General features: G+C 35.2%; 1 protein-coding gene across 1 annotated transcript; it reads left to right on the forward strand.

The window, feature by feature from the left end:
* Positions 1–18561: 18561 nt before the first annotated feature.
* On the forward strand, positions 18562–19554 carry Or14n1 (olfactory receptor family 14 subfamily N member 1). Its single transcript, NM_001000118.1, has one exon. It carries the CDS (start codon positions 18562–18564, stop codon positions 19552–19554), a length of 993 nt encoding a protein of 330 aa, NP_001000118.1.
* The last annotated feature ends 902 nt before the right edge of the window (positions 19555–20456 follow it).

The raw sequence follows: 20456 nt of genomic DNA on the forward strand, positions 1-20456 counted from the left end.
GGTCGGGAACACACATGTGGATGAGAGGCAGGGGATGGGGGCTTATGGACAGGAACCCAGAAAGGGAATTATATTTGAAATGTAAATAAATATATCAAAAATAAATTTGAAAACACACACACACACAAGAAGGAGAAGAAGGTAGATACACAGGAAGTAGATCAGTTCAGGCCTAATGAAACTTTAATTTTTATGGCACCATAGTCTGAAGGACAGTCAATTTGGCACTGCCATCTATTCCTTTTGTTCTTTTGATCTAGGTGTCATAAATCCATGGTGTATTGACAGGTATGATCACGGCCACAGAATGGTCCTTTGTGTCCTAGTGTCACTTTTATAAACCACTTGATCCAGAAATTATCAGTGGATTGGGACAAGAGGAATATGCTGGTGGAAAAAGAGGTTGATTGTGTGTCTTGCATAGTTCAAGGAATAGCCTTTATGCAGCAATGTAGGACCTGCATTGACTTGAGAAAAGAATGGTTAGGGAATTTTGTAAGCTGCACGTCTCTGAGCTGAGGAAGCAATGGGGAAGGCTTTCCAAACAAATATGGATCAAGACTAAATCCCTCCCTATATGTGGTGGCAGCAGGTAAAAAGCAAAACAAATGAAGGAGGTTTATTCACCATCTCCTGGGCTCTAATAAGAGTTTTGCTTTGTCAAGAAATCTGAGAATATTATTCACAATGAAGTTTATAATCTATGCCTAAGCAATTAGCTATTAACTGGGAGGTTTGGGCTATGAAACCCAACTCCTATAGAGAGCTCAAATAAGGAGACCAGTAATTGAGGATATTTTCAGCTACTATTTGAGCAGTTTCTGTCCATGTGGAAAATATTCTGCACATTTGGAAAATGTATCTATAAAAATTAGCAAATGCTTTAATCCTTCCCTGGAAATCTGAATTTCAGTGAAGTCATTTTCATGGAGTTCTCTGCGATGTTTGCCTTTCACTTAAATCTTTAATAGGGAAATAGCTCTCTGTTTTAGACTCACTTGTTCACAAGCCTGGCATCTGGCTGAGACATCTCATGTTGGGATGTCCAGTCTAGGTATGGCATAACTTTGTCTGAGCAACTCATAATATTTCAAAGATCCCAGCTGAGAAGGCCAAATTGCAAATTTTTACAAATTGTTTTTTGGATAATGACCTTTCTCTCTAGTATGGTCCTTCAACCTGTGTGCTAATGCTGTCCATTTTTCTACTGCAAAATCAGGTCAATATATACCATAATAGTATCAATAGACCCCCCTGATCTTAGGTCCATTTGACTAGCAGGCAGGTTAACGGCACAGTTACATCCTGCAAGGGAGTCATCTTTTTGATATTCTAGGCAGTAGAGGGTAGCAATTTATAGAAATCCAAACTTTAGGAATATGAAAATTATGGGTTTGTTTGTAATTTTATTTTTCCTAGTGGTTATAAGTTCTCTTTCTTAGTAGACTGTAATTTAGACAAAGTATGTTGTAAAACCCTCTCCTAGAGTCTGAGAGTCTCCACTATAACTTGGGCTTTATCTTCACAGCTTCCTTCTAAGTCCTTCCATGACCACCAGGAAATAATATAATCCTGAAACCCATTGCCCGAATTTGTTTACTTTCTTTAACCTTGGTGTAATCTTCCAGTCTCCAAAACTGACATTTTGCTTGCTAGCAATATCAGCCTCACGTGGTTGATACAGTGAGGCTGTTCTACTAATTTGAGGAGTAATCTGCTCTCATCTACCACAGAAAAGAGTAGTCTTAATGTGTCTTAGAACCTGAGACACTACTTGCTAGATGTTTGTTTGGAGCAGGGAATCTTATATTAGCACTTTCAGTGCCATTATTCACAATTTGATTAAATTGTAAAATGTATAATGTACAACCTTTGTTAAGGAGGGTATACTTTCTGGCAACTTCCCTATTAAAACTCTGTAAAAATGTGTGGATTTACTTAGTTGCTCATATTCTGTACTTCAGACTCAAATAGTGGTACGAGATCTACTTCAACTCCTAATATTCATACATAAATGAGAATATCAAGTCCAATATTCCTATCTTTTCACACATTAGAGATAGGGATCTAAAGCATTGAAAAATGTCATTTTAAAAAATATTTGAGTATGACCCATAATTTACCTTTTAACCTAATTATTTTCTTAAGTCTGCAAATACTAAGAAAAAAATTTAGAGTTAAACATTCTTTTTACAAGTACATAAAACTCAAAAGTGTCATTTGAATTTGAATGCAAATTTAAACACCATGTTTTGCCACTGGTCTGCCTGTTATAATAGTTAATAGTCCTTTTTTCAATGCTATGAATCATTGCTCTTTTATAGAAGATTCATTTCAAGAGTGACAGCAGCTTCCTGAAGAATGTAGACTAAACTCTCATACATTAAAAAAAAAAGTTGAATGGGTTTCTTGCTGTGCCCGGAACTGATATGAACTGATCCAACAGCTCACTGCACTCAAGTCCCTTGGGAAAGAGAGCTGAACACCCAGAAGTTCAGACAATCCTGAGACTGCAAGGAATTCCATCATGTCTGTCCACCTTTGCCACATCCCTGGCACAAGAGGAAACTGCATAATGCCTCTGGATAAAGGAATATAGGAGCCATCAGCAGCAGGAAACTGCTGGGTCAGTCTTGTGCCGGGAACTGAACTGAGCTTGTCATGCAGCTCCCTATACCAGATCCCCTGGGGAGGAGAGCTAGACCTCAGAAGTGCAGACACTCCTGAGAACTCATTCGAGACTACTCTCTTCCCTCATTCCTAATACAAAGTAAATCTCCTAGCTCCATCTGTGGCACCTGGGCACAGGGACCAAGGAACAGTCAAAGGCAAGAGCATTCAGATATCTGCCGGCACCTAGACCTGAAAGTGAGTTGCCAGGAGCTCCTACATTACTAAGAGAGTAGAGGTAAGACCAATGTTTCTGATCTAAGTGACCTGCCTGGTGGACTCATAATACACAAAGGAAGAAGTCCTCTGGGACAGGGCACTTCTGGTTTCTAGCTATGCCCTGAACATATCTGAAAGTTTCCAACCGCTTCCTGAACCAAAATCCCATGGGAAAAAAGAGTTGAACACAGAAGTTGAAACATTCCTGAAACCTCAGAACAGTCTACCACTTCTGTTCACCTCTGCCATATCCCTGGCACAAGAGAAAACTGCATAGTTCTTCTGAATACAGGAATATAGGAGCAGTCGGCAGCAGGAACCTGATGGGTCTGGCCTGTGCCAGGAACTGAACTGAACTGGTCACATAACTCTCTGCACCCAAATCCCATGGGAATGAAAGCTGGCCCCTCAGAAGTGCAGACAATCCTGAGAACTCAGAGGGGCATACTCTTGGGCCACATTACTGACGCAAGAGAAAATTGACAAGTGCCATCTGTGACCCCTGGATACAGGGAACTAGGAGCCATCAGGGGCAGAACACTTCAGGTTTCTGACTGCTCTTAGAGCACAAAACCAGTTGCCAGAAGTGCCTACACACCTGAGAGCAGTACTCTCTGTTTCCAGAATCGGCAGAAAGAAAACAGGTCTATAAGATTGCTGATATACAGGCGTACAGGAGGGTAAAGCCACTGTCAGAGACAGCAAGACAAGATAACATTAGAGCCAACCAAATGGTGAGAGGGAGGGAATTGCAGGAAACTAAGCAACAGAAACCAAGACTATTGGCATTATTAGATCTCAGTTCTCCCACCAAAGAAAATACTGGATATCCAAACACACCGGAAAAGCAAGATTTGCATGTAAAATTACATTTTATGTTGATGGTGGAGGACTTTAAGAAGAATGTAAATAACTCACTTAAAGAAATATAGGACAATACAAGTAAACATGTAGAAGCCATTAAAGAGGAAATACAAAAATCTCTTAAAGAACTATAGAAAAATACAACCAAACAGAAGAAAGAATTGAACAAACTGTCCAATATTAAAAATGGAAATAGAAATAATAAAGAAAGCACAAAGGGAGCAACTCTGGAGATAGAAAACCTAAGGAAGAGAAGAGAAGTGATAGATGCCATCATCACCAACAGAATATAAGAGACAGGAGAGAGAATCTCAGGGGCAGAAGATACCATATAAATCATTGACACAACCATCAAAGATAATGTAAAAACGCAAAAAGCTCCTAGCCCAAAATATCTAAGAAATCCAGTACACAATGAGAAGATAACATCTAAGTGTTATAGGTATACAAGAGAGTGAAGGTTCCCAACTAAAAGGACCAGTAAATATCATTAACACAATTATAGAAGAAACTTCCATAACCGAGGGAAAGAGATGCCCATAAACTTACAAGAAGCCTACAGAACTCCCAATAGATTGGATCAAAGAAGAAATTTCTCCTGTCACATAATAGTCAAAATACCAAATGCACAAAACAAAGAAAGAATACTAAAAGCAGTAAGGAAAAATGTCAAATAACATATAAAGGCAGACCTATCAGAATTATACCAGACTTAGTACCAGAGAATCTAAAAGCCAGAAAATACTAGTCAGAATGTCATACAGACCCTAGGAGAACATAAATGCTAACCCAGGCTACTATATCCAGCCAAATTCTCAATTATCATAGATGGAAAAAAATAAAATATTCCATGACAAAACCTAATTTACACAATACTTTTCTTTTCTTTTTTCTTTTTCTTTTTTTTCGGAGCTGGGGACCGAACCCAGGGCCTTGCGCTTGGTAGGCAAGCGCTCTACCACTGAGCTAAATCCCCAACCCCTATACTTTTCTATAAATACAGCTGTACAAAGTATAATATATGGAAAACTACAATACAAGGAGGGAAAATACACCTTAGAGAAAGCAAGAAAGTAACCTCTTTGCAAAAAAAAAAAAAAAAAAAAAGAAAAGAAAAGAAAGACAAACAAACATAATTCCACCTCTGACAATGAAAATAACTAATCATTAATATCTCTTAACATCAATGGAATCAATCCCCCAATGAAAAGACATAGACTAACAGACTGGCTATGTAAAGAGGATCCAGCATTTTGCTGCATACAGGAATCACACCTCAGCAACAAAGACAGGTACTACCTCAGAGTAAATGGCTGGAAAACAACTTTCCTAGCAAAGGGCCCAAAGAAAGAAGTTGGAATAGTCATACAAATATCAAATGAAATTGACTTTTAACCAAAAGTGATCAAATAGGAGAAAGAAGGACACTTCATATTCATTAGTGGAAAAATCAACAAAGATGAACGAACTCTCAATACTAAATATCTATGCTCCAAATGCAAGGGCACCTACATTCATAAAAAAAAAAAAAAAAAAAAAAAAAAAACTTACTAAAGCTCAAATCACACATTGTACCTCACACAATAATAGTAGGAGATTTGAACACACTACTCTCATCAATGGCCAGAAGATCATGGAAACAGAATTTAAACAGAGACATAGAGAAACTAAGAGAAGTCATGAAGCAAATGGACTTGACAGATATTTATAGAACATTCCATCCTAAAACAAAGGATATACCTTCTTCTCTGCACCTCATGGTACCTACCCCAAAATTGACCATATAATTAGTCACAAAACAGGCCTCAACAGATACCGGAAGATAGAAATAATCCCATTCATCCTATCACATCACCATGGACTAAGGCTGATCTTCAGTAACAACAAAAATAGACAGAAATACCACATATACATGGAAGTTGAACATTTCCCTTCTTTTTTTTTTTTTTTTTTTTCGGAGCTGGGGACCGAACCCAGCGGTAAATGAAAACATTCTTTCTTGTTCAAGGAAGAAATAAAGAAAGAAATTAAAGGCTATTAGAATTTATTGAAAATGAAGGCACAACACAACCAAACTTAGAGAACACAATGAAAGCAGTGCTAAGAAGAAAAAAATCATAGGTCTGTGTGCCTCCAAAAAGAAAGAAGACTGAACATACATTAGCAGCTTGACAGCATGCCTAATAGATCTAGATAAAAAAGAAGCAAATACATAAAAAAAAAGTAGAAGGCAGGAAATAATCAAACTCAGATCTGAAATCAACGAAGTAGAAATAAAAAGGTCTATACAAAGAATCAACAAAACCAGGGGTTGGGGATTTAGCTCAGTGGTAGAGCACTTGCCTAACAAGCTCAAGGCCCTGTGTTCAGTCCTCAGCTCCGAATAAAAAAAAAAAAAGAATCAACGAAACCAGGAGCTGGTTTTGAGAAAATCAACCAGATAGATAAACCCTTAGCCAGACTAACCAGAAGGTACAGAGAGTGTATCTAAATTAACAAAATCAGAAATGAAAAGGAAGACATAACAACAGAATCTGAGGAAATTAAAAAACATTATCAGATCCTAATCCAAAAGACTATATTCAACAAAACTGCAAAATTTGGAGGAAATGGAAAATTTTCTAGACAAATACCTAGTAACAAAGTTAAATCAAGATCAGATAAAGCATCTAAAGAACTCCATAACTCCTAAAGAAATAGAATCACTTATTAAATATCTCCCCACCAAAAAGTGCCCAGGAACAGATGGGTTTTGTGCAGAATACTAGCAGATCTTCATAGAAGACCTCATACTAGTATTGTCCAAACTATTCTGTAAAATAGCAACAGACAGAGCACTATCAAATTCCTTCTATGAAGCCAAAATTCCACTTGTACCTAAACCACACAAAGATCCAACCAAGAAAGAGAACTTCAGAACAATTTTCCTTATGAATATCGACTCAAAAATAATCAATAAAATTCTCGCAAACCAAATGCAAGAACACATCAAAACAATCATCCATCAGGATAAAGTAGGCTTTATCCCAGTGATGCAGGGATGGTTCAATATATGGAAATCCATCATCAACATATTCCAGTATAAAAACAAACTCAAATGAAAAAAAAACCCACATGATTATTTCATTAGATGTTGAGAAAGCATTTGACAAATTTCAACCCCCCTTCATGATGAAAGTCCTGGAACGATCAGGAATACAAGGCCCATACCTAAACATAGTAGAAGCAATATACAACAAACCAGTAGCTAACATTAAACTAAATGGAGAGAAACTTGAAGCAATCCCACTAAAATCAAGGACTATACAAGGCTACCCACATTCTCCCTACTTATTCAATAAAGTAATCTGAGTCCTATTCAGAGCAATGAGACAAGGAAAGGAGGTCAAAGGGATAAAATTAGGAAAGGAACAAGTCAAAATATCATTATTTGCAGATGATATGATAGTATATTTAAGTTACCCCGAAAGTTCCACCAATGAACTACTATGCCTGATGAACAACCTCAGCAAATTGGCTGGGTATAAAATCAACTTAAACAAATCAGCAGCCTTCCTCTACGCAAAGGATAAACAGGCTGAGAGAGAGATTAGGGAAAGGACACCCTTCACAATAGTCCTAATTGATATAAAATAACTTGGAATGACTTTGTCCAAGAAAGTGAAAGATAAAAAGTACTTCAAGTCTCTGAAAAAAGATAGTGAAGAATATCTCAGATGATGAACAGAACTTCCATGCTCATGTATTGACAGGGTGAATATATTAAAAATGGCCATTTTCCCAAAAGCAATCAACCAAATCATTGCAATCCCACCAATTTATCAACTCAATTCTTCATAGAGTTAGAAAGAACAATTTACAAATTCATTTGGAATAACAAAAAACCTTGAATAGTGAAAACTCTACTCCATAATAAAAGAACTTCTGGGATAATATCATCCCTGCCCTTCATTAATATTGTAGAGCAACAGTGATGAAACTTGTATAGTATTGGCACAGAGACAGTCAAGTAGATCAGTGAAAAAGAATTGAAGACCCAGAAATGAACCCACATACCTATTGTCACTTGATTTTTGACAAAGGAGCTAAAACCATTCAGTGGAAAAAAACAGCATTTTCAACAAATGTTGATGGTTCAACTGGAGACCATCATGTAGAAGAATGCAAATCAATAAAATTTAATTGCCTGTTACAAAGCTTCATTCCAAGTTGATCAAGGACCTCCACATCAAACCATATACACTCAAACTAATAGAAAAAGTGGGGAAGAGCCTGGAACACATGGGCACTGGGGGAAATTTCCTGAATAGAATACAAATGTCTTATGCTATGAGATCAAGAATGGACAAATGGAACCTCATAAACTGCAAAGCTTCTCTAGGGCAAAGGACACTCTCATTTGGACAAAACAGCAAACAACAGATTGGGAAAATATCCTTAACAATCCTACATCTCATAGAGGGCTAATATTCAACATATACAAAGAACTCAAGAAATTCAGACTCCCAAGAGTCAAATAACCCAAATAAAAATTGGGGTATAGAGCTAAAGAAGGAATCTCAGCTGAGGACTGCAGAATGGGTAATTGTACCTAAAGAAATGCTCAACATTCTTGGTCATCAGGGAAATGCAAATCAAAATAACACTGAGATTCCACCTCATATTAGTCAGAATGGCTAAAATAAAATTAAAAAATCAGATGACAACAGATGCTGGCAAGGATGTGGAGAAAAAGGAATAGTCCTCCATTTTTGTTGGTATTGCAAACCTGTACATCTACTCTGGAAATCAGTCTGGAGGTTCCTCTGAAAATTACACATTGCAGTACATGAGAACCCAGCTATACCTCTCCTGGGCACATAGTCAAAAGTTGCTCCAACATACAACAAAGACACATGTTCTACTATGTTCATAGCAGCCTTATTTATGTTAGCCAGGAGCTAGAAAGAACCCAGATGCCCTTCAACAAAGGAATGGATTTAGAAAGTGGTATACATCTGCAAAATGGAGTACAACTCACCTGTCAAAAACAATGACTTCATGAAATTCATAGGCAAATAGATTGAACTAGAAAATATCATCCTGAGTGAGGTAACCCAATCACAGTAAAACAAACATGGTGTGTACTCACTGATAAGTGGATATTAGCCCAAAAGCTTGAATTAATCAATATGCAATCTATAGACCTCATGAAGCTCAAGAAGAAGGATGACCCAAATGTGGTTGTTTCACTCTTTCTTAAAAGAGGGAACAAAAACATCCATAGAAGTTGATCTGGAGGCAAAGTTCAGAATAGAGTCTAAAGTAACAGCCATTCAGAGCCTGCCCCACATGTGGCCCATGTATATACAGCCACCAAGACTAAATAATATTGATGAAGCTAAAGAAGTGCATGTTGACAAGGACTGGATATAGATCTTTCCTGAAAGATGGACTCAGAGCATGTCAAATACAGAGACGAATGCTAGCAGCAAACCATTGAACTGAGAACAGATTAGAAGAATCAGAGAAAGGATTTAAAGACCTGAAGGGGCTTTCAGCCACATAATAACAACAAAGCCAACCAACCAGAGGTTCCAGAGACTAAATCACTGCCTAAAGACTATACATGGACTGACTCATGGCTCCAACTGCATATTTAACAGAGGAAGGCATTGTTGGGTAACAATGGAAGGAGAATCCCTTAGTGTTGCCCTGTTTGGACCCCAAGTACAGGGGAATATCGGGGGAGGGGCTGATGGGGAAGGTGGAAGGGGAGGGAAACACCCTCAAAGAAGAAGGGGAAGGGGGTACGATTCGGATCTTATATCCGAGAATCAGGAAAAGTGAATAACTTTTGAAATGTAAATAAAAAAATTAAAAAAAAATGCTAAGGAAAGGTGAAAAACATGTACGCTCTTCCAAAGGTGGGCACTGAATAGATAGCTTTGTTAATCATGTAGTGAAGTATCAAAGAACTTATAATTCATTGACAAATGACACACACATGTACCGTTTTCGAGATGCAAAATGTGACAAAATAAGTTCATGTTGAACATTTTTGAAATTCACAAGACAAGCTTTACAACATATAAAACTAATAGTATAAAAATTGAGATCGGTGTATTATGTTGATCTCAATACAGTTCTTCACATGGTAAGTTTAGAAATCTGATAGCAGCCTGACCTAGGCATCAGATATCTTAGTGAACAGTTAAATGGAATGATTTTGTTACGTGTTTAGAAATTCTGTGGTATTAAAGGAAATTGGAACTTCCTTTAATGAATCCAAATAATTTGTGTGTCTGTGTGCTTAAGAAAATTAATTCAATAAATGGTCTGAACCTAGGCCATTTTGTACATATGTAGCAGAAATAAAAAGAAAAAGGTGGATATTGTGTTCCAATGCCACCTATACCCCTATTATAACACTTAATTGTCTTTTCTGCAATGCTTAGGAATTTAATTTTGTATACATGGCTTGTTAAAAATTATGATTGTCATTCTGCTTTTAGAGTCTCTTATAGCTTAACATAGCATTCTGAAGAGGACAGTGGAATAGAAAGTGGAGACATAGAGATTGATTGGAGGGAGGAGGAAAGATAGGAGAGGAGGATAACATCTGTAATGTAAATACATAAAATATCCATTTAAAAATTTAAAAAAATGTTTAAGATGTTAAAGCCATATAGGATATTGTCCTGAGCTTACTGCAGGTGCCAGACACATACTTGAGTTGAGGGAGATTATCGCTTTGCTCTCTGCAGTGTTTCATTATCTCCATCATGATGCCAACACTTTCAGGTGACTGAGATGACATTTTTTTCTGGTCCTCTAGCCTGTGTTTATTCCTGGATTTTAATTAGGCCCATTTTTTACAAGTTCTTTGGAAATAATCACCTATGTAAATTCCCTACAGGAATTTTGTATAATTAGGAGCTGTGTTCTCAGAGCCTTTTTACTCAGGAGGATATCCACATTTAAGACAAAAGAGAACAAGATAGTAAATTTTGAAAGACATGACTTTTGGTCTTAGTCAATATAGAGTGAACATATGTAAGTCTTTGATTTGGAAGGCTTCATTCTCATATTTTCAAATCAATTTTCATTTTGAATGATGAACAATGCCTTGGTAAGTGATCTGTGATCATGAATGTTACCCTGACCTTCCAGTCTTATTTATAGTAGAATATCCCAATAATTCCTTGCTTTAGTCAGCTTGAAAGATTTAGGAAGGAAAAGAAATTCCAATTACATGTACTGAATGTTTTACAATAATGCTCACCTTTCAGCTGAGAAAAGTTCAGTAATTTCATTAAGAAAATGTGTAACTAAGCATCCATTACTTTAAGAGAAAAATAATCACAAAAATATCTTGCTCTTTTATAGAAAATTCATTTCAAGTGTGACATCAACTTTCCAAAGTCCACCAATTAAACTCTATTACACTAAACAAAAAAAGTTGATTATTGTGTTTCAATGCTACATAATACATTCTACTTCGAACATCTTATTAAGTGTTTAATATTTAAAATATGTGCACAGCTCTAAGTAAACAAATTTGAGATAAATACATAAGGATTAAAACGTATATAATATAATATATTGCTATTATATTTTATATTTATACTATTTTTATCTAATTTTAAAGTAATGGTAATATTTTGTGTATATATTACACAACAGTTTTGATCTACTTTTTAATTGATGTTACATAGCAATCAGTATATAGGCAAATGTATTCATAAATATATGTGTATGGATAATTTCCCTGAATAAATGTGTACACACCACCTGCGTAAAGTATTCTTAGAGAAGGGTAGAAGAGAGTGTTGGATCTTCTAGAGCTGGAGTTATTGACAGTTTTAAACTACTGTGATGGTGTTAGAATCTGAATTCAGTTCTATATAACTCATGAACTACCTATTTCTTCTACCAGTATTTGTAAAGCATTTTCTCTGAATTTTGAAGACTTTTCTTGGTGTGTTTGATATTTTTATTATAAATATATTAATATACTGACATATGCAGTTCATTGTTTAAAGAGATAAATTATGATTAATGTATCAAGGATATGGAATAATTCTAAAAAAACGCTTACCTGATAAAGAGAATATTCATTCTTGTTAAACTTGACTTCGTAAATTCCATTTCAACTACACATGCTTTCCACAAAAAACCAAGACTAAAATCCTTTAGTGGTTTAAAATCAAACAACGAAACTTAAGGCAGATTCATAAAACTATTTATAAACATTACACATATTTACTAACCATCACCATTAATTGGTCAAAATTAAAAATGAGTTAAATCCTGTGTTCATATCTCACAGAATTTTTAAATTTATAATTAGAGATTGAAATTTTTTCTGGTTATTAAATTGTGTGTTTTTCGTTATACGAAATGTCAGTATATTATATGCCTCCCAGAGGATGCATTCTTTCCCCTGGGTTTATAAAGAGTTTGACATGTTTACTCAAAAAGAGATATGTGTCCCATGTAATCAGTGTTTCTTCATCATTTTGACTCAATACTCTCAAATATTTTTTAAGTATTTTAATTGTTTGAATAAAGAAACGTTACTAAATGAATGTGTATTTGTACACCAGTCTTAAAAATGTGCAAATATGAATAATCAGCTTTGGGATATACATTCAATACCTCAGAATGCAATACATTTATTTTCATATTTGGCAGGAAGTAAAATAATACTAGCTTAATTTTAAACTGGATACTTAATTTTGAAAACCATAGGCCTATGGTATTTAAATTATATTAATCCTTACTAGTTTTTAAAGGACTTAGTAGAAGTTTTAAATTCATTGTCTTGTACCAAATATTCATTCCTGAAAACAAATACCTAGAGTCATACAGAATGAATAAGATTATTTAGGAAAATTTTATATACATAAATATTTAAGCATACAATAACAACTAGAAAAAAGAGGTCATTGATATAAATAAGAGCAAGGAGGCACTTATGAGAGGATTTGGACGGAGAAAAGGTAAGAGAGAATGTAATTATAATCTTAAAACAAAAATGAAAATAAGCAAACAATAACGACAAACTGCACAGCAGCCCAATAAAGTAATGCAAATGCCTGAATTTTACATATTTTTCCTTGAAATTGTTTAAAAGAATCCCTAATAATGTGTTCAGACAAATGATGAAATAGAAGTTTCAATTCTACTCTGTATAAAAACTAGATTTGGTAGGTAAACTGTGGGTCAGTGGTGATGGGAACAGGAGCAATCAGGTAGGGGTGCAGAGAGACGACTAGAGACAGAACTAGGAGAGACGATTGGAAAGAGGACGCTTGGAGGAAAGACGTAGATACCTAGTGCAATGGAAACTCCTATGAATTTACAAGGTTGATTCAAGCTTAAGACACCTAGTAATGTGGAATACAGAACCTGAACCAGCCATCTGCAAGGTTTCCAGTGGAGGGGTTGGGACACCAATTCAGATATAAAACCTTGAGCTACAATTTGTCCTACTTGCTGAACTTGTAGGATTGACAAAGTTTAGGGAAAATTTATTTAACAATACAAATATTTCATTTTATATATGACTGAAAATTTAGCATATGAATTGTATTTAATATCACAAAATGTTTTCTGCACATACTGAGGTTGAAAATTGATTTTCATCTTTCCATCGATAATTTTATGAATATTTTTACCTACTTACGTTAAAACTTTCTCCAATGCAAAAATAAATTATATATGACCAAGAAGTTTAACACATTTAATGCACTAACATAGAAGATCTACAAATATTTGTTCAGTAATTTAAATTTCTTCAACCTGCATTTATTTCATCGTGGTCACTTTTACTTACTGTGATAACTAGGTCTTGATAACTTTAATAAAAATACCCTATCAATGTTTATCATTTTGAAAATAAAATTTCCTGAAAGAAAATTTTATGGAATTTGTCCATGAAACCATCTGATCCTGAAATACTTCATTCTGGATGACAATAAAATTATTAACTAAAGTTCTTATTTTTCCCTCATGTGCACTGATTTATTACTATTTGAAAGCTTAAAGTCTACATAATTGCATATCCCTCAAAATTAATTAATATGACTACTGAACTTGTTGGCATTCAGGTATTAATTGAAATTAGTTCCTTCCATTTCCGTGGCCTCACTTTTGTTCATTCTTCTAATTAATTTTTAAATTATACCATTACTCCTTTTCTTTTTGTCACTTTTGCTATTTCTATGTTCTCTTCCTCCACCTCATTGCAAATTATTGTACTACCAAAATGATTGCCTCTTTGTCTTTGACAATTCTTTTACATGTATACATATGCACATCATTATATAAATACAACTTGAAGAGGCCGTGTATTTTCTTTATTTCTTTGTTTCTGTGCATCTGGTCTCAGGACTTACCTCTTTATCCAGGAAAATAAATGACGGGGTTCATCTTTCAGAATAACTAACTGTCCAGCTCTCAATAGTCATTATTTGCTGTGTCATCATTTTAATATCACTTGTTATAATTTTATTCCTATACCATATATTTTCAATTATTTTATATTAGTTTATGGTTTTACAATATTTTTCTAAACTCCATCTTGTGTTTCTTCCTTAATAGTCTTTCAAATCTTACTAATTTGGGGTTTAAAATGTGAGTTTGAGTTTTGTTTCTTGATATAAAAAGTTTTAGCCAAAATATTTATTATTTTCATTCGAATATTATTTAATCAGGAATATTAATCTTCATGAAGTTATTTTGGAATTTAATAATTGTCATACTGTACCCCTTTGACTTGACATATATTTTATGGAGATTATCCTTTTATTGGTTATTTAATTCATTTATATTCCAAATGATTTCCCCCTTCCCAGTTTCCCCTCCAGATACCCCTATCTCCTTTCCCTCATGTTTTTGAGGAAAGGCACACCCCACCCATCTACGCACTCATTCAAGCTGCACTGCCCTAGCAAACTCCTATGCAGGGGCACTAAGCCTCTACAGGACCAAGGGCCTCCCATCGTATTGATTCCAGATAAGGCAATTCTCTGCTACATATGCAGCTGGAGGCATGGATCCCTCTGTTTATTCTCTTTGGTTGGTGGTTTAGTCCCTGGGAGTTCTGAGGGGTCAGTTTAGTTGATATAGTTCTTCTTTCTATGGAGTTGCAATCCCCTTCATCTCTTCAGTCCTTTATTTAACTCTTCCATTGGGGTCCCTTTGTTCAATCCAATGGTTAGCTGCAAGCATCCTCATCCGTATCAGCAGGGGTCTGGCAGAGCCTATCAGCGGACATCCACATCTGGCTCCTGTCAGCAAGCACTTCTTGACATCAGCACTAGTGACTGGGTTTGGTGTGTGCAATGAGATGGATCACTAAGTGGGGCAGTCTCTCCATGGCCTTGTGCTCAGTTTCTGCTCCACTCTTTGTCCCTGCATTACTTTTTGACAGGAAACATTCTGAATTAATATTTTTGAGAGGGTGGGTTGATATATCCTTTTAAGTTTTCTTTGATTTCTTCAATATATTTTATAGATATAATTTGTAGGTTAATCTTGATCTTTTTCCTTCTTTATCATTTATTTATAGTTTTGAGGTTGAAAAAAAGGAATTTGGGGGTTTTGTCCTTATTAAGGAGAAGACTTCTTTATTAATTTTTCTTATTAAGACTTATATGTAATGTACATGTTGCTTGATTCTATACATTACTCTTCAGGACCATCAGTGCTTCTGTGAATTTTGGACTTTGCCTCCTATTGATGCTGGACAATGCCATCCTCTGCTACAAATGTGGTTGGAGTCATGGGTCCCTCCATGTGTACTCATTGGTTGTTGTTTTAGTCTCTGTGAGCCCTGGTGGACTTTGGTTGATTGATATTGCTGTTCCTCCTATGGGGTTGCAAACCCCTTCAGCTCCTTCAGTCTTTTCTCTACGTCCTTCACTGGGGTCCCCTTGTTCTGTCCCCTTGACTGGCTCCAGTCCGCAAGCACTTCTTGGCATCAGCAATAGTGACAGGGTTTGGTGGCTGCATATGGGATGGATCCCCAGGTGTGGCATCTCTGGATGACCTTTTCTTCCATCCCTGCTCCACTCTTTGTTCTTGTATTTCCTCCCATAGTATTTGGTTCTCACATTTAAGAAGGAATGGACCATTCAAATTTGGGTGTTCCTTCTTCTAGGGCTTCTTTCATATGTTCTGTGAATTTTTTCTTAGGTATTCCAAGCTTTTAGGCTAATATCCCCTTATAAATTTTTATTAAAATTGATTTTCAATCTGAGCGATTGTTCATATTGAAGGCTGATATTAATGCATTTCTTATTTTTTTCAAATCTGTCAGTTTACTTTTATATTGAGATATTCTGATGATGACAGCATAGATAATTGTAATTATAATTGGTTTCTTGCACTGCTTTTTTTATTTGATTAGCAGTCTTTGACTTGAGTTATAACATTTTAACATAAGTTCTGCTGTCTTGGAGAAACTGTGAGAGATGTGCAAAAGAGAAAAATCTGTGAAACTACTAGAGCTTCTATTGAACATATACTTCAGCTGCAGTTGAACTGTTTCTTTGTAGATGTGAGGTCATAAAATCTTGAAAAGACCTCATGCAATACTACTTTGTGCATTCTTTCTGCTTACAATATTGACTAACTTCAACATTTATGTTTATCTTTGAATAATATAAATAACAATAATGTTTTAAATATCTACATAGATATTGACAATGTACAATATGCACATAGGAAATAACTTGTAAAATTCTAGGGGCTCAATCACTGGTGGCATTTATCCTTTATTTCCCCAAACACACAGAGACCCACACAAAAATGGTGTATATTTTTTTCTGATATGGCTATTATTGAGCTTTATATGTGACCAACCTTACTTTTCTGGATGTTGTTTCTTTATTTGATTACCAACTACTTTTTTATCTTGAAAATTCAGCCAGAAATTTGTTAGGTTTCACACATTAATTTTGGTTTAGATTTAATTTGTAGCTCACTTTACTCTGATTCTGTGCTCATAAAGAATATCTTTCAACTATAGTACAGATATAATGAACTATTCAGTTTATTCCATATCAATATGTTGGAAAAATATTGTTTTTCCTCTGTATTTTGATATAACAGTTTAATGCCATCTTTGTAATTAAATAAATTTTGCAAATAAGAATTATAAGTAGGTAATGTTCACTAGCTAATGTCATTAGGTAATGTTTTCTTTAACTATTCTGCTGTTAATGAAGCTGCCAAAATAAGACATTTGAAACATCTGACTCAAGAAAGAATAAAAACTAACTGTGGCTACCTTCACTTACCATCACGCTGTTACTGGCTTTATGTCTAATAGTTCATTTGTTCAACTCCTCTTAGGCTGTTTTGTTTCAAATTAATTATTGTTTTCTATTTAGGTAGTATCTTCAGTAGTTTTCATGAGGATTTGAGAAAATTTGTTATATTATCTGATTAAATCCTGATAGTGCTTACCTTTAATTTCCAACTCAATTCTGCATACTAACACCCATTTATTGACTATAAATTTTAGAACTGAAATTTGAATGTATAAATTTTTGCATTATTCAGGGAATTTGAAAGTATATTGATCACTATTGGGAGAATATGGTCTGAGATTCCATAGTGTACATTAACATCAGTCAAGCTTAGACACCAACTCCAAAGGACAGAAAAGGTGTCACGCACTGCAGTATACTGAGTGTTAGGTATAAATTACCTTTGCTCAAGGCCCCAACTAGCCAAAATATATTCCAGTGTAGCTGTGGACATATATGTATAAATATTGTTTATAAATCAGAGTGAGTTTTAAGGATTTGAGATTATGATATCTAAGGTATTGGTGACTTTCAGAAAAAAGTGTTGATTCTCCAAGAAGAGAAAAGGGTGCCTCAAGAATGTTAGGTAAAACTGGGTCTGAGTTTCTAGGCAAATGATCTGTTATGAAGGTTTCAGGTATTCCAAAAAGTGAGTGAGATATTTTTTCAACTCCACCTTCTTCTATGTTCATCTCTCTCTCTTTCTCAACCATTACCATTATGTCCATGTCTCTCATTGTCACTCCCCTTCTTACTCATCACTTATTACATATAAACATATAAGTGTATATATAAAAATAAGCATAGATCAGGACTGCATATCATATGCAAATACATATTGATGATAAATATTTACGCAAAATTTTAAAAATACTTTCCACATGCTAAGTTTCTTTGGGTGTTTGTAGTTGATGCAAATACTTTATCTGGAAGAGGAAAATGTCACATATTAATCAACTAAAATTTATTAAATTAATGGATTTAAGAGAGTTATTATGGAAACTAATTATAAATGCTTATCATCATAACATACAATTACACAGACAGGTACAACTATGTGTATTATCAAATAAGCATGTTTAAAATGTGTATGTAAGACAAGGAAACATGATTTATATTTCACATATAAAGGGCAATTTTAGAAAACAGTTTTGAAATGTAAAAGCCAGATTCAACCATCAGTTATAAAGGAACAGAGGGGGAGGGGGAGGGGGAGGGGGAGGGAGAAGGGGGCAAGGGAGGAAAGAAAGCACACTTTTGCCAGTTTTGTTTCTGGTACTTCCCCAAGCTTGTACATGCCCTAGATGCTTGTTTGATGAGCATATTAGGAAATATAAGGTCCCATTAATTATTATTTAAAACATATTGTTTTAAGTAACATTGTGAAATAATAAAAAAACTTCTGCTAATTAAAAAAAAAAAGAAAACAGTTTTGAGGTATATGCTAGTGATCTATTGATTAAATTATTCTCTGTCCTTTTTTCCAGAAAACTTGCACTTTGAAATGATGGCTAATTCCACCTTAGTGACCGAGTTCCTCCTGGAGGTTTTTTCTGAGACTTGGGAGCTCAGAATCCTACTCAGTGTCCTGTTCCTGCTGGTGTACCTGGGCAGCCTGTTAGGGAACCTTACTATTATCATTGCTATTACACTTGACCAGACCCTGAATACTCCCATGTACTTCTTCCTCAGGAATCTGTCTATTTTAGACATGTGTTATATTTCCATCACTGTCCCCAGTACCTGTGTTAACTCTCTCATTGACCACAGAAATATTTCTCTGGGAGGGTGTGCAGCACAGATCTTTTTCTTCTTATTTTGTGCATGTGTGGAGACTCTGTTTCTTGCCATCATGGCCCAGGACCGCTATGTGGCCATCTGCAAGCCTCTCCTCTATCCTGTGATCATTAACCACCAGTTCTGTATTCAAATGACACTGGCTTCCCTACTTAGCTCTCTTGTCCTTGCAAGTGTGCATACTTTCAAAACATTCCAGTTGTCCTTCTGTCACTCTAATGTAGTCCCTCAGTTCTTTTGTGATATGCCTGCTTTGCTGAGGCTTTCTTGCTCTGACACCTTCAACAACAAACTCTTAATACTTCTGACTGACATTGGACTCAGTGGTAGCTGCTTTGTGTTTATTGCCATATCATATATCCGCATATTATCTACTGTGTTGAAGATTCCCATCAAAGGAGAAAGAGGGAAAGCCTTTTCAACCTGTGTTCCTCACATTGTTGTGGTGTCTGTCTTTCTTATTTCTGCTGCCTATATGTATCTAAGACCTCCAGTAGTAACCTTTGAAGTAGTTCAGGAGATGACTATTTCTGTATTTTATGCCATGATTCCACCATTCTTAAACCCTATAATCTATAGTCTTAGAAACAAACAGATAAAGGAAGCTGTAAGGAAAGTTACATTACAGGTTTTTTTCATATTTGAATATAAAAGGAACACATATTTGTCATGGTACTCTAGAGGAAAAGAACTGATAAAATAACTGAAAATTATATACAAATACACAAGCACACAGAAGTGTACACAGATAAATACATATACCACAACATTTTCTTCCCTTTATTGAATATATTTTTCACATATTTCCTGATTATAGTTACTCCTCTCTACTTCTTGTTTCACCTTCATTTTCCCTTTCATCCAGATCCATCTCCTTCTTGTCTCTCATTCTAACAAACAGTCTTCTAATGGTTAATAAAATGAAATCAAATAAATTGTAAGACAAAACAAATACTAGTACATCAGTATAATACAAAAAAACAAAAGAAAAAGACACAAAGAGAAGGCACACACATTAAAAACAAAACAAAACAAAACAAAAACCCTAAACCTAAACAAAAATAACAAAAACCAGATATAGATGCTGTGGTAGTTTGAGTGAAAACGGAGCCTCTAGCCTACTTTAGGGCATAATGCTTTGTTGGAGTAGCTGTTACTTTAATGGAGGAGTCATAAACTTTGGGATGAGATTTGAGATCTGAGAAGCTGAAGCCTGGACATTGTGTCATTGCCACTTCCTGCTGCCCATGGGTCCAGATGTAGAACCCTCAGCTACATTTCCAGGATTATGTCTGCCGGCATAACACCTTGCTTTTCACCATAAGGATAATGAACTAACCCTCTGAATTGTAATTCAACATAATTAAGTTGTCATAGTGTTTCTTCACAGCAATAAAACCATAACTAAGACATTGATTCTTTTTGTTGCTTCATTTGTTTCTACTTTATGTTAATCCCAAGGTGATTTTTTTGCCACTTACTCATTTTAGGTGTGATTTTTTTTGTATTGCTTTTTGAACTTTCTGATATGCCTTTAATACCTATTACTAGTATGAGATCTCTCCAGTTTTGTTTTGATTTGTTTTATATGCATTTAGTAGTATG

This window comes from Rattus norvegicus, chromosome 1 (assembly GCF_036323735.1).
Source record: "Rattus norvegicus strain BN/NHsdMcwi chromosome 1, GRCr8, whole genome shotgun sequence".
Lineage (NCBI taxonomy): Eukaryota > Metazoa > Chordata > Mammalia > Rodentia > Muridae > Rattus > Rattus norvegicus.

Excerpts from the sequence above, each read along its gene's own strand:
- Or14n1 (NM_001000118.1), top strand. The coding sequence starts at position 18,562 with ATGGCTAATTCCACCTTAGTGACCGAGTTCCTCCTGGAGGTTTTTTCT.